This window comes from Salvelinus fontinalis, chromosome 11 (genome assembly GCF_029448725.1).
Source record: "Salvelinus fontinalis isolate EN_2023a chromosome 11, ASM2944872v1, whole genome shotgun sequence".
Lineage (NCBI taxonomy): Eukaryota > Metazoa > Chordata > Actinopteri > Salmoniformes > Salmonidae > Salvelinus > Salvelinus fontinalis.
Genome location: NC_074675.1, coordinates 11,294,083 through 11,307,237, shown reverse-complemented (window position 1 = coordinate 11,307,237; position 13,155 = coordinate 11,294,083). Strand labels below are relative to the sequence as shown.

At 42.7% G+C, this 13,155-nt stretch overlaps 2 protein-coding genes across 2 annotated transcripts; both read left to right on the top strand.

Annotated features, from left to right (window-relative positions):
• The first annotated feature begins 2,676 nt into the window (after window positions 1–2,676).
• LOC129864785 (small nuclear ribonucleoprotein F) lies at window positions 2,677–4,503 on the top strand. Its single transcript, XM_055937076.1, has 4 exons — window positions 2,677–2,803; window positions 3,101–3,226; window positions 3,650–3,714; window positions 4,220–4,503. Exons 1-4 carry the CDS (start codon window positions 2,801–2,803, stop codon window positions 4,284–4,286), a joined length of 261 nt encoding a protein of 86 aa, XP_055793051.1. The 5' UTR covers window positions 2,677–2,800; the 3' UTR covers window positions 4,287–4,503.
• Window positions 4,504–4,675: 172 nt separating this feature from the next.
• On the top strand, window positions 4,676–9,039 carry amdhd1 (amidohydrolase domain containing 1). The gene is made up of 8 exons (XM_055937421.1): window positions 4,676–4,918; window positions 5,168–5,274; window positions 5,879–5,943; window positions 6,215–6,492; window positions 7,364–7,589; window positions 7,745–7,963; window positions 8,130–8,290; window positions 8,630–9,039. The coding sequence occupies exons 1-8, from the start codon at window positions 4,788–4,790 to the stop codon at window positions 8,733–8,735; spliced, it is 1,293 nt and encodes a 430-aa protein (XP_055793396.1). The 5' UTR covers window positions 4,676–4,787; the 3' UTR covers window positions 8,736–9,039.
• The last annotated feature ends 4,116 nt before the right edge of the window (window positions 9,040–13,155 follow it).

Below are 13,155 nucleotides of genomic sequence, written 5' to 3'. Positions count from 1 at the left end.
CACCCGTTGTCACAGGAAGGCCAAAAAGATCATCAAGGACAACAACCACCCGAGCCACTGCCTGTTCACCCCACTATCATCCAAAAAGCGAGGTCAGTACAGGTGCATTAAAGCTAGGACCGAGAGACTGAAAAACATCTATCTCAAGGCCATCAGACTGTTCAACAGCCATCACTAACATAGAGTGGCTGCTGCCAACATACAGACTCAAATCTCTGGCCACTTTAATAATGTATCACTAGTCACTTTAAATAACACCACTTTAATAATGTCTACATATCCTACATTACTCATCTCATATATATATACTGTATTCTATACCATCTACTGCATCTTGCCTATGCCGCACGGCCATCGCTCATCCATATATTTATATGTACATATTCTTATTCATCCCTTTACATTTGTGTGTATAAGGTAGTCGTTGTTGTAACGGTTGTCGTTGGTGGAAGGAGAAGAGGACCAAAGTGCAGCGTGGTACGTATTCATCATAATTTAATAAAGAATGAATACTGAATAAAAACAACAAACCGACAAAAGAACAGTTCTGTAAGGTGCAAACAAAAACACTAAACAGAAAATAACTACCCACAACCCATAGTGGGAAAACAGGCTACCTAAGTATGATTCTCAATCAGAGACAACGATCGACACCTGCCTCTGATTGAGAACCATACTAGGCCAAACACATAGAAATATAACGACTAGAACAAAACATAGAAAAACAACATAGAATGCCCACCGCAACTCACCAAACTAACTCACCAAACAAAAATAAAGACATAAAAAAGGAACTAAGGTCAGAGCGTGACAGCTGTGAATTTGTTAGATTACTTGTTAGATATTACTGCACTGTTGGAACTAGAAGCACAAGCATTTTGCTACACTCACATTAACATCTGCTAACCATGTGTATGTGACCAATAAAATTTGATTTGACACACACACTCACTCACTCACACACACACTCTCACACACTCTCACACACACACACACACACACACACACACACACACACACACACACACACACACACACACACACACACACACACACACACACACACACACACACACACACACACACACACACACACCAGGACACCTACACCACCCGATGTCACAGGAAGGCCATAAAGATCATCAAGGACAACAACCACCCAAGCCACTACCTGTTCACCCCGCTATCATCCAGAAGGCGAGGTCAGTACAGGTGCATCCAAGCAGGGACCGAGAGACTGAAAAACAGCTTCTATCTCAAGGCCATCAGACTGTTAAACAGCCACCACTAACATTAAGCGGCCGCTGCCAACAAACTGACTCAGCTCCAGCCACCTTAAAAATGGGAATTGATGGAAATTATGTAAAAATGTACCACCAGCCACCTTAAACAATGCCACCTAATATAATGTTTACATACCCTACATTACACATCTCTTATGTATATGTATATACTGTACTCTATATCATCTACTGCATCTTGCCATCTTTATGTAATACATGTACCACTAGCCACTTTAAACTATGCCACTTTATGTTTACATACCCTACAGTACTCATCTCATAGGTATATACCGTACTCTATACCATCTACTGCACCTTGCCTATGCCGTCTGTACCATCACTCATTCATATATCTTTATGTACATATTAGTAGTTGCGGAATTGTTAGGTTAGATTACTTGTTGTTATTACTGCATTGTCGGAACCAGAAGCACAAGCATTTCGCTACACTCGCATTAACATCTGCTAACCATGTGTATGTGACTAATAAATTTGATTTGATGATTTGATTTGACACACACACACACACACACACACACACACACACACACACACACACACACACACACACCTGAACATGCTCACACAAACACATTAACATTGATGTAAGGACATCACTATTTCAGTAATGTAAAGACGGTTTAGTGTAATTTCAGAGGAATTTCCACTTAAACCATCCCTTGCTGTTGGAAGTATTATTCATGATCTCAAGTTCAAACTTGCCAAACGGTTTAGTAACAGTAAAGAGAGCTGCCAGACAGACCCAGATATGACAGTTTACCTCTATGCCATAAGTTCTTCATGCAATTCCAGACAAAACATATTCATTTATTGAAAATAAATAAATGTTTTATTTGAAATTAAATGCAGATTTCAAATCTTGTTTCAAATGTTTTTAATTCAATTACAATGACCTTGGACACCAGTGGTTTCCATTGATGGGCCACTACTCCTGGGACATGGCTGAAGACTGGGTTTTGGCTTGAAAACATTGAATTTGTTTATTTGCTGCGTTACATAGAAATTAGTAAAGCTTTATCTAGGTAGATTACATCCATTGATAGTAAATAAGTCACGTCACAGCTCAAAGAATTTTGAGAAGTGGACCAAGGTGCAGTACTCAACACGATAACCACTATAACCGCCAGAGGGCGCCCTTGTTCCATACACATGGGCAGTCTTTTGAATAAAATGCAACCATTTGAAGATGGATATGGATAAATATAATAGTTTACTGTCCTTTATTTATCTATAACATTTTCCGTTAAAATATCTGCCGCAATGAGCAATGAACATGGAAATGTAATCATGTCTCTTAATTTTTGCCCCTCAGTACACTAGGTGGCGGTACATAAATATTTCGAGCTCTTCTTCTCAATTGATTAACCTTTGTTTTGGGTCAAAGTTGAAATGCTCCAGCTTCCTGGTTTCGGCGGCAATGCGTGCTAGTCTGGACGTTTTTGTGTCGAAAAGATAGTAAAGTACTAAGATATAATAGCACCACATTTCGCACAGCAATGGTGAGTGTTGATATGGTTGGTTATAATAAAATTGCCAGGATATTTTGAAAAGAAAAACGGATTAGCAGTTGAGTTGGGTGCCTTTTTCCCACAAGCTAACGTTATCCCATTCATTCATTGCAGTGAATGAGCAGCAAATAAAGTAATGTTGTAGATTGAAATCTAATATGCGTTTCATTGTATGATGATAGACGGTTGTTCTTCCCTACACATGGGTCTGAACGTTCTATTTTGTCCCATTAAATTATTACCCATAACAATTAATCCCACATTCTTCCTGTTGCTGTGTGTCTGTAGAGTTTACCTCTGAACCCCAAGCCCTTCCTGAACGGCCTGACAGGCAAGCCGGTGATGGTGAAGCTGAAGTGGGGGATGGAGTACAAGGGCTACCTAGTGTCTGTGGACAGCTACATGAACATGCAGGTGAGGGAGCACACCTGGACACGGGTGCTTTTAGTAACGCGGGGTATTTACATACGCTAACGTTGCTTTCAATTGTATTGGATTGCACAAAAACAGTCCGTGGGAAGCCAGAAGTTAAAAACAATTCCATTTCAGTTTACAGTGCTGGTGGGCAGAACGATTGGTCATTATTACGGAATTTGAGACAAAATCTAAAGGATTGTATTATTAAACAGACTTTCCAAACGTGGGTCTGTTGTAGACCCACTTTCTCTCCGCTTATCTCATGTCAAAATAAAAGTCCCCCACAAGTTATTCATTTTTTGTCCATGTATGCTGCATGTGCAAGACTTGTATTTTGCACTAACCTGAACAGTGTGTGTGTGGCTGGTGCAGATTAATGCCAATGTAAATTTGTCATGTTTTTGTCATTGGTTTCGACAGTTGGCGAACACAGAAGAGTATGTAGATGGAGCGTTGGCTGGTCACCTTGGAGAAGTACTTGTTAGGTAAATAAGAGCCCTCTTCTGGATTCTCTACAATGTTGCCTTCTGCCTCTTGTCCTTCACTCCTGAGGTGATCAAGATTGGCAATGACTGCGTTCATGAAATATCTACCTCTCTTAGAGCAGTGACCTGGGGTGTATTCATTAGTGTAGACTGTTTCAACGGAAAGTGTTTTGCAACAAAAACAAGTTTCATATTGAACAAGTTCAGGTAAGTCCCTCAAAGTCCCACTTCGTCTTGTTTGATTTGTAGTAAATAATACCCAGTTCAAGAAAGCGATGAGGGAGGGAAGGAAGTATTTGTTGAAATCAGATATTTTCTGCAATAGAATGCAACTCTATATTCTGATTCATTGGTTGAACTGCAAGTCAACCCTTTAATGAATACCAGTAGACATGTATTACCTCTTCTGTATCCAGCATACTTCTGGTGTGACTGATGCAGATGTTTGATAGTGGCTGTTCAGTGTAATTCTCTTTGCTCTAAAGTGCGTATTCTCTACCCACAGGTGCAATAATGTTTTATATATTAGAGGAGTGGAGGAAGAAGAGGAGGACGGAGAAATGAAAGAATGATGGCGAGGATGAGACTGACGATCTGGATGAGTGTTGTTTAAATCTTAGTTTTCATTTTCACTATGTGGAAAATTGACTCTTGGGAAGCAAGTTAGTTTTATATGTGTGAAACTTTCAAGAAAACTGTTTTTTTTTTTTTTTTTTTTACTGTTTATGATCAATATGTATTATCACTGTAGAAAAAAATAAAATTATGTTTATTGTACCCATTCCTAAACCTGCTGACTTGTGGTATTATTACAGGTTTGTGAGGGAGGTGATTGATGTGGCGTCTCAACCTTATTAACAAACACTACACATTGAGCAGAGCTTGTCAATCAATGTACAGTATTCCTAATTTCCAAAGTCCCGCCCAGGATTTGGCTCTTGCACTTTGAACACCTGTTGAGCACATATTTACTTTTCTCCAAACCACTAGAAAGTGACAGCAGGCGACATAGAAATAGAGGTGACTTACAAAAGTAATTCAACATTTTAAAGTTTAATTTCGACTATTTCAAAATGTCCAACAAACTTTTGGTAAAGAACGCGAAACAGGTGGTTTTAATTTGCAACAACGGTGAGAAGTTCCTGACGAAGGATGGGATGCAAAAGCTGTGTGTGATTGAGAACAGTAGTTTGGTTATCGGGAGGTAAGTCGAAACATTGTATCATTAATGTCCGATATAGGGCTGCAGATTGCAACATTGTTTAATGTTCAGTGGTTTGGCTACTAGTTATTGTTTGTTACAATTTGATTAGAACGGGTTGACAGCGGCTGTCAAACGTCGCAGACTACGGATTGCCCTAACGTGCTCTGAAAGTAACATTTAATTTGGGCTAAACCAGATGTTATTCCACCGTAAACTATCGATTAAAAGAGCTGTGTATTGTTCGTGCAGCGACGGTCTGATAAAGGATATTGGACCAGCGAGCACCATTGATTTCCAATATGCAGGGGTCTTATTTGATAAAGTCATCGATGCAACTGGCATGTGTGTCATTCCAGGCAAGTATCAGTGCAATACACCACTCTGGGCAATAGGGGACGGTAGATCTAGGTGTACACACAGGTGTAAACATGGTTTGCGCCATCTGGGATCCTTAATCCTAACCATAACCCTTTCCTAATCCTAAATTTAACCCATACCATTTTAAATGGCAACTTCAATGGGGTAGGGATGTCCCAAGGATACTGGATAACAAGGGCCATGTAAACATGCAACCATGGCCACGTTTATTTGCCAAACGTTGTCGAACGGAGCAGATAGAATTGCCATGAATAGGGCCAAAGTTGTACCGTATTCTACAAGTCAGAGCACAGGAGGTTGGTGGCACATTAATTGGGGAGGACAGGCTCGTGGTAATGGCTGGAGCGGAATCAGTGGAATGGTATCAAATACATCATACACATGGTTTCCAGGTGTGTGATGTCATTCCATTTGCTCTGTTCTGGCCGTTATTATGAGCCATTCCACCCTTCTGTCTGCAGCCTCCTGTGTGTCAGAGAGCCATGTTTGGTCTACGTAACATATTTTTATTTGAATGTTCTATCATGTAGAGAATGAGGTTTTACCGAAATGCAGTTGTACTCTTTGATTATTGCGTTTCAGGATTGGTTGATGCACACACCCACCCCGTATGGGCTGGAGACAGAGTGCATGAATTTGCCATGAAGGTAAATATGACTTCCATGGGTCCTGTCCCCTCTGCCTCAACAGCTTGTAATATGACTCACCTTTCAGAGAAGATTTATATGGCATTTACACAAGCAGCCCAATTCTGATCTTTTTTCCACAAATTGGTCTTTTTACCAATCGCATCAGATCGTTTCACACAAGATCTTTTTCAGCGCTGATCTGATTTTTCAAAAGACCAATTAGTGAAAAAATATAAGAATTGGGCTGCCTGTCAAAACGCAGCCTAGGTAATGTTGTGTGTGCCTACAGTTGGCTGGTGCCACCTACATGGATGTGCACCGTGCCGGAGGAGGGATCCACTTCACAGTGGAGCACACCCGGGCTGCTCTTGCCTCCACCCTGCTGTCCTCTCTGACAGGCAGGCTGGGTCGGATGCAGCGGGCAGGCACCACCCTGGTGGAGTGTAAGAGTGGCTACGGCCTGGAGCTGCAGACAGAGCTGAAGATGCTGGAGGTCATCGAGACGGCCAGACGTACCCTGCCAATCAATATATCGTCTACCTACTGTGGAGCACACGCCGTCCCTAAGTACTGAACACACACTCTACACCAGTGGTACAAGGACCACAGGGGGTAGTTGGCCTATCCACAGAGGGTAGTTGGCCTATCCACAGAGGGTAGTTGGCCTATCCACAGAGGGTAGTTGGCCTATCCACAGGGGGTAGTTGGCCTATCCACAGAGGGTAGTTGGCCTATCCACAGAGGGTAGTTGGCCTATCCACAGAGGGTAGTTGGCCTATCCACAGAGGGTAGTTGGCCTATCCACAGAGGGTAGTTGGCCTATCCACAGAGGGTAGTTGGCCTATCCACAGAGGGTAGTTGGCCTATCCACAGGGGGTAGTTGGCCTATCCACAGGGGGTAGTTGGCCTATCCACAGGGGGTAGTTGGCCTATCCACAGGGGGTAGTTGGTCTATCCACAGGGGGTAGTTGGTCTATCCACAGGGGGTAGTTGGTCTATCCACAGAGGGTAGTTGGTCTATCCACAGAGGGTAGTTGGCCTATCCACAGAGGGTAGTTGGCCTATCCACAGGGGGTAGTTGGTCTATCCACAGGGGGTAGTTGGTCTATCCACAGGGGCTAGTTGGTCTATCCACAGGGGGTAGTTGAGAAGACTCATGACACCATAGACAAGCTGGTAAAATGCACATGAGGTGGTACTTCAGAGGTACTCTGGGCAGAGCAAAATTCAGTTGGTGGTACAGTAACCGAAAAAGTTTGGTAACCACTACACTACACCATGTTGAACACTCACCATCCTGAACAGACACCTCACTTCCACCCCGTCATGACCTGTTGAGGTCATGTATTACATTCACCCACACCCATACAGCTAACCCTACTGACTTTCGTCCTCACTAGGTGTTATTAAATACCCACCCCTTCTGATTCTTTCCCAGGGGTAAGACTGTTGCCGAGGCAACAACAAACATCCTTAAGGTCCAGTTGCCGCAGCTGCGTGAGCGTATGTCAGCGGGGGCCCTGAGGGTGGACAACATAGATGTGTTCTGTGAGCAGGGTGTGTTTGACCTGTCCTCCACGCGCTCCATCCTGCAGGCTGGCCTGGACATGGGCCTCAACATCAACTTCCACGGAGACGAGCTGCACCCCATGAACTCTGCACAGGTACGCATCATCAACCTGCGCCTCTCTACTGTCACTGGTGTAACAACAGCTGGTTTACTACCTGTACGTATTATTTAAGTGTCTATGGTACTGTCCATCTCACTTAACCATACCTGTATTGTGTGTGTGTGTGTGTTTTTCTCTGGTGGTGCTAGCTGGGGGCAGAGCTTGGTGCCTTGGCTATCAGTCACCTGGAGGAGGTGACAGATGATGGCATCGCTGCCATGGCGACAGCTAAGACCGCCGCCATCCTGCTCCCAACCACCGCTTACATCCTACGGTTGCCCCAGCCACGGGCCCGAGACATGCTGGAGGCTGGGGTCATTGTTGCCTTGGGCAGTGACTTCAACCCTAATGCCTACTGTTGCTCTATGGTGGGTACCAGAGGACGGGAGGTGGAGGAGGAAAGTTAGGGGGGAAAGAGGGAGGGGGCTGTGGGGGTAAGTTCAATGAGTTAGTGGGAGAAGAAGGTAAAAAGCCTATTCCTCTATATAGCGATCCCTCTGTCATCATCTCTTTATCCCTCTCTGTCTATCCCAGCCGGTGGTGATGCACCTGGCGTGTGTCAACATGAGGATGTCCATGCCCGAAGCTCTGGCTGCCGCCACCATCAATGCAGCCTACGCCCTGGGCCGCTCTCACACGCACGGCTCCCTGGAGGTCAACAAACATGGCGACCTGCTGGTCCTCAACGCACCACGGTAAAGTTGCTGTCAATAAATACTACTATATTGTAAGAGCTGACTTCATTTAATGGTCAGACACCACAGTGTATGTTCCAGTTGACCGTTAACCTTTCAGCAGCTAGATAATTAAGTTATCTTGTAATTGTGGTGAGGACTGTGTATGGCGTTGTCTAAAATGCAGTAGCTGTGTGAATGGAACCGGTTGGTTTGTGTGAGTGAGACTACCTAAGGTTGTGTTGATGGTGTGAGGGAGACTGCCAAAGGTTGTGTTGATTGTGTGTGTGTGGCTGACACATTAGTGTAGATGTGTGTGTGTGTGTGGACTGACAGTGTTGTGTTGGTGTTGTCCGGCAGGTGGGAGCATCTCATCTACCAGTTAGGAGGACACCAGGAACTGATCCGCTACGTTGTCATCAGGGGCAACGTCGTCTACAACAACGACAAAACCATGGACTTCTAACTCCAAAATTGGTTTTGAATAATTGTTCTTCCCCCAGACATAGTCTCACACGGCCCTTAGCCCCGTGGCCAGGGCTGTGTTTCCCTATAAATGGACACAGCTCACAGTCAAGGTTTTGTAAATAGACAGTTAATATTAACCAGATATTCAATGTCAGTGGGGTATGTGGTAACATTTGAGTATGGGCTTTGAACCATTGTTTCTCCAAATTACTGTAGAGTTGGGTAAGGTTCATATCCAGTAAGTGTTTGTTAAAAATAACGTGATTTGAATGTCTTTCTTACCATAAACAAAAGTCTCCATTCTTGCTCTGTCATTTTTTTTTTGCCCTGTTTTAGGTTGGAGACCTTCTGACCCTTGGTTCCTCTCGTTCTTGCTCTGTTAATCTTTCGCCCTTCAGCTCTACAGCCCTCCCCTTCCTGTCTCTCTCTCTGAGGTTGTAGGAGAAATAGTTAAGCTAACACAGGCGAGGTGAGTGAATCATTAGTGAGGAAGCTCAGCCTGTAGCACATGGTACTATCTGCCAGCTCAACTGATCAGGCATACCAGTAGTGTTGCAAGGGGACTGTGCTCACTATGATCCAGTAGCGTGTCTGAGGGTCAGAGAAAGCAGAGAGACTGCTTTTGTAACCTTTGTAGGTTTTGAGGACTGGGAGCTGGATGGGAATCATCGTAGTGTGTTCAACCATTGGCGTGTGGTAGATAAGGGAGTCCGCCAAGTTGAACATTGAGAAACTCTTGTCTAACATATATATATATATTTTTACATGTTTGTGTCAAATATATGAAGAGATGTGAAGGAATTGGTGGCTCAGTGGTAAGGATCTTGCCCTCCAACCATAGGATCCTGGGTTCCAGCCCTGTGTGTGACACTGGAGCATGGTTGCACGAGTGCTAAAGAGGTGCTGCCACTCAAAGATGGTATGGGAAAGAAATCTCCAGAAAAAATAGACACTTAGTATTTAAATGGAGAGTTGCCTATAGTTAAAAACTAAGTGTCCACTTTTTTCAGGAGATTTTCTTCATAACCACTGCTCTGAAGTTGCAGGCCCCCCCAGGAGTTAACCACCCCCACTTATTGCTCCATCTTTGTGTGGCAGCCACTCCCCTTGACTCAGAGTCCCAAAAGGCAACCATGAGCCAGCAACTGGGTTCAAACCTACAACCCTGTACTTATGGGGCAAGAGCCTTACACCAGAGCCACAGACTCCTTCACACTCCCCTCTGTAGGTTTGACATGGAGAATTGTTGAAATGTACATAAAAGCCCAAGAGATGAGGTTTGAACCCATAACCTCTAGGTAGGAGGCAGAGATTTAAGTACCGAGCCACTGACTGCTTCACATTTCTCCCTCTACTCTTTGTGTAACGGATAATCAATGAGGCTATGTGTTCTATGGAAAAGAATGAACGACGTGGAAGGTGTGTTTCACGACACGCTAGCGGAGTGGAACTGACCTTCCACAGAGTTGCATTATTTTTCATAGAACACATAGCCTCATTGATACGCATAGAGCCACAAGTTGATTATCCCTTTTACTATACCAGGGCTAAAATTTAAAAGAATTTGCTGCTACGACATCCACTGAAGTCTAAATCTTTGATATTGAGTTGCAGAACTTGACTCAAGTGTAGAGGTAAGGTTTGAACTCACAACCACAGTGGTGCAATGTGGGTGGGGGGGATTTAACCCGAGCCAGACTCCTTCACACTTTTCTTGCATGTTTGACATTAAGAGTTGCAGAAATCCACACAAATGTAAGAGTTGAGGTTAAAACCCAAACTCAAGGTTATGAAACGGGTTCTAACCATTGAGCCACAACCTCTTGCATGTTCTCTCTTCAACATACAACCTCAGAATCATGAGGCAATATTCTGCAGAATGAGGTGGCATTGGTGTGTTTCTCCTGGGGCATTCCTGTAACAGTACTAGATGATAGTTCACACATGTAACAGTACTAGATGACAGTTCACTCCTGTAACAGTACTAGATGATGATAGTTCACTCCTGTAACAGTACTAGATGACAGTTCACTCCTGTAACAGTACTAGATGATGATAGTTCACTCCTGTAACAGTACTAGATGATGATGATAGTTCACACCTGTAACAGTACTAGATGACAGTTCACTCCTGTAACAGTACTAGATGATGATAGTTCACTCCTGTAACAGTACTAGATAATGATAGTTCACTCCTGTAACAGTACTAGATGATGATAGTTCACTCCTGTAACAGTACTAGATGATGATAGTTCACTCCTGTAACAGTACTAGATGATGATAGTTCACTCCTGTAACAGTACTAGATGATAGTTCACACCTGTAACAGTACTAGATGATGATAGTTCACTCCTGTAACAGTACTAGATGATGATAGTTCACTCCTGTAACAATACTAGATGATGATAGTTCACACCTGTAACAGTACTAGATGATAGTTCACTCCTGTAACAGTACTAGATGATAGTTCACTCCTGTAACAGTACTAGATGATAGCTCACTCCTGTAACAGTACTAGATGATGATAGTTCACTCCTGTAACAGTACTAGATGATGATAGTTCACTCCTGTAACAGTACTAGATGATGATAGTTCACACCTGTAACAGTACTAGATGATGATAGTTCACACCTGTAACAGTACTAGATGATGATAGTTCACTCCTGTAACAGTACTAGATGATGATAGTTCACTCCTGTAACAGTACTAAATGATGATAGTTCACTCCTGTAACAGTACTAAATGATAATAGTTCACTCCTGTAACAGTACTAGATGATAATAGTTCACTCCTGTAACAGTACTAGATGATGATAGTTCACTCCTGTAACAGTACTAGATGATGATGATAGTTCACACCTGTAACAGTACTAGATGACAGTTCACTCCTGTAACAGTACTAGATGATGATAGTTCACTCCTGTAACAGTACTAGATAATGATAGTTCACTCCTGTAACAGTACTAGATGATGATAGTTCACTCCTGTAACAGTACTAGATGATGATAGTTCACTCCTGTAACAGTACTAGATGATGATAGTTCACTCCTGTAACAGTACTAGATGATAGTTCACACCTGTAACAGTACTAGATGATGATAGTTCACTCCTGTAACAGTACTAGATGATGATAGTTCACTCCTGTAACAATACTAGATGATGATAGTTCACACCTGTAACAGTACTAGATGATAGTTCACTCCTGTAACAGTACTAGATGATAGTTCACTCCTGTAACAGTACTAGATGATAGCTCACTCCTGTAACAGTACTAGATGATGATAGTTCACTCCTGTAACAGTACTAGATGATGATAGTTCACTCCTGTAACAGTACTAGATGATGATAGTTCACACCTGTAACAGTACTAGATGATGATAGTTCACACCTGTAACAGTACTAGATGATGATAGTTCACTCCTGTAACAGTACTAGATGATGATAGTTCACTCCTGTAACAGTACTAAATGATGATAGTTCACTCCTGTAACAGTACTAAATGATAATAGTTCACTCCTGTAACAGTACTAGATGATAATAGTTCACTCCTGTAACAGTACTAGATGATGATAGTTCACTCCTGTAACAGTACTAGATGATGATAGTTCACTCCTGTAACAGTACTAGATGATGATAGTTCACTCCTGTAACAGTACTAGATGATGATAGTTCACTCCTGTAACAGTACTAGATGATAATAGTTCACTCCTGTAACAGTACTAGATGATGATAGTTCACTCCTGTAACAGTACTAGATGATGATAGTTCACTCCTGTAACAGTACTAGATGATGATAGTTCACTCCTGTAACAGTACTAGATGATGATAGTTCACTCCTGTAACAGTACTAGATGATGATAGTTCACTCCTGTAACAGTACTAGATGATGATAGTTCACTCCTGTAACAGTACTAGATGATGATAGTTCACTCCTGTAACAGTACTAGATGATAGCTCACTCCTGTAACAGTACTAGATGATAGTTCACTCCTGTAACAGTACTAGATGACAGTTCACTCCTGTAACAGTACTAGATGACAGTTCACTCCTGTAACAGTACTAGATGACAGTTCACTCCTGTAACAGTACTAGATGACAGTTCACTCCTGTAACAGTACTAGATGACAGTTCACTCCTGTAACAGTACTAGATGACAGTTCACTCCTGTAACAGTACTAGATGACAGTTCACTCCTGTAACAGTACTAGATGATGATGATAGTTCACTCCTGTAACAGTACTAGATGATGATGATAGTTCACTCCTGTAACAGTACTAGATGATGATGATAGTTCACTCCTGTAACAGTACTAGATGATGATAGTTCACTCCTGTAACAGTACTAGATGATGATAGTTCACTCCTGTAACAGTACTAGATGATGATAGTTCACTCCTGTAACAGTACTAGATGATGATAGT

Bases quoted from the DNA above. Each gene is read 5' to 3' on its own strand.
- amdhd1 (XM_055937421.1), top strand. From the start codon at position 4,788: ATGTCCAACAAACTTTTGGTAAAGAACGCGAAACAGGTGGTTTTAATT. The intron at 7,964-8,129 runs GTGGGTACCAGA...TGTCTATCCCAG, and splicing joins ATGCCTACTGTTGCTCTATG to CCGGTGGTGATGCACCTGGC. The intron at 8,291-8,629 runs GTAAAGTTGCTG...GTTGTCCGGCAG, and splicing joins CTGGTCCTCAACGCACCACG to GTGGGAGCATCTCATCTACC.
- LOC129864785 (XM_055937076.1), top strand. The intron at 3,227-3,649 runs GTGAGGGAGCAC...TGGTTTCGACAG, and splicing joins ACAGCTACATGAACATGCAG to TTGGCGAACACAGAAGAGTA. The intron at 3,715-4,219 runs GTAAATAAGAGC...CTCTACCCACAG, and splicing joins CTTGGAGAAGTACTTGTTAG to GTGCAATAATGTTTTATATA.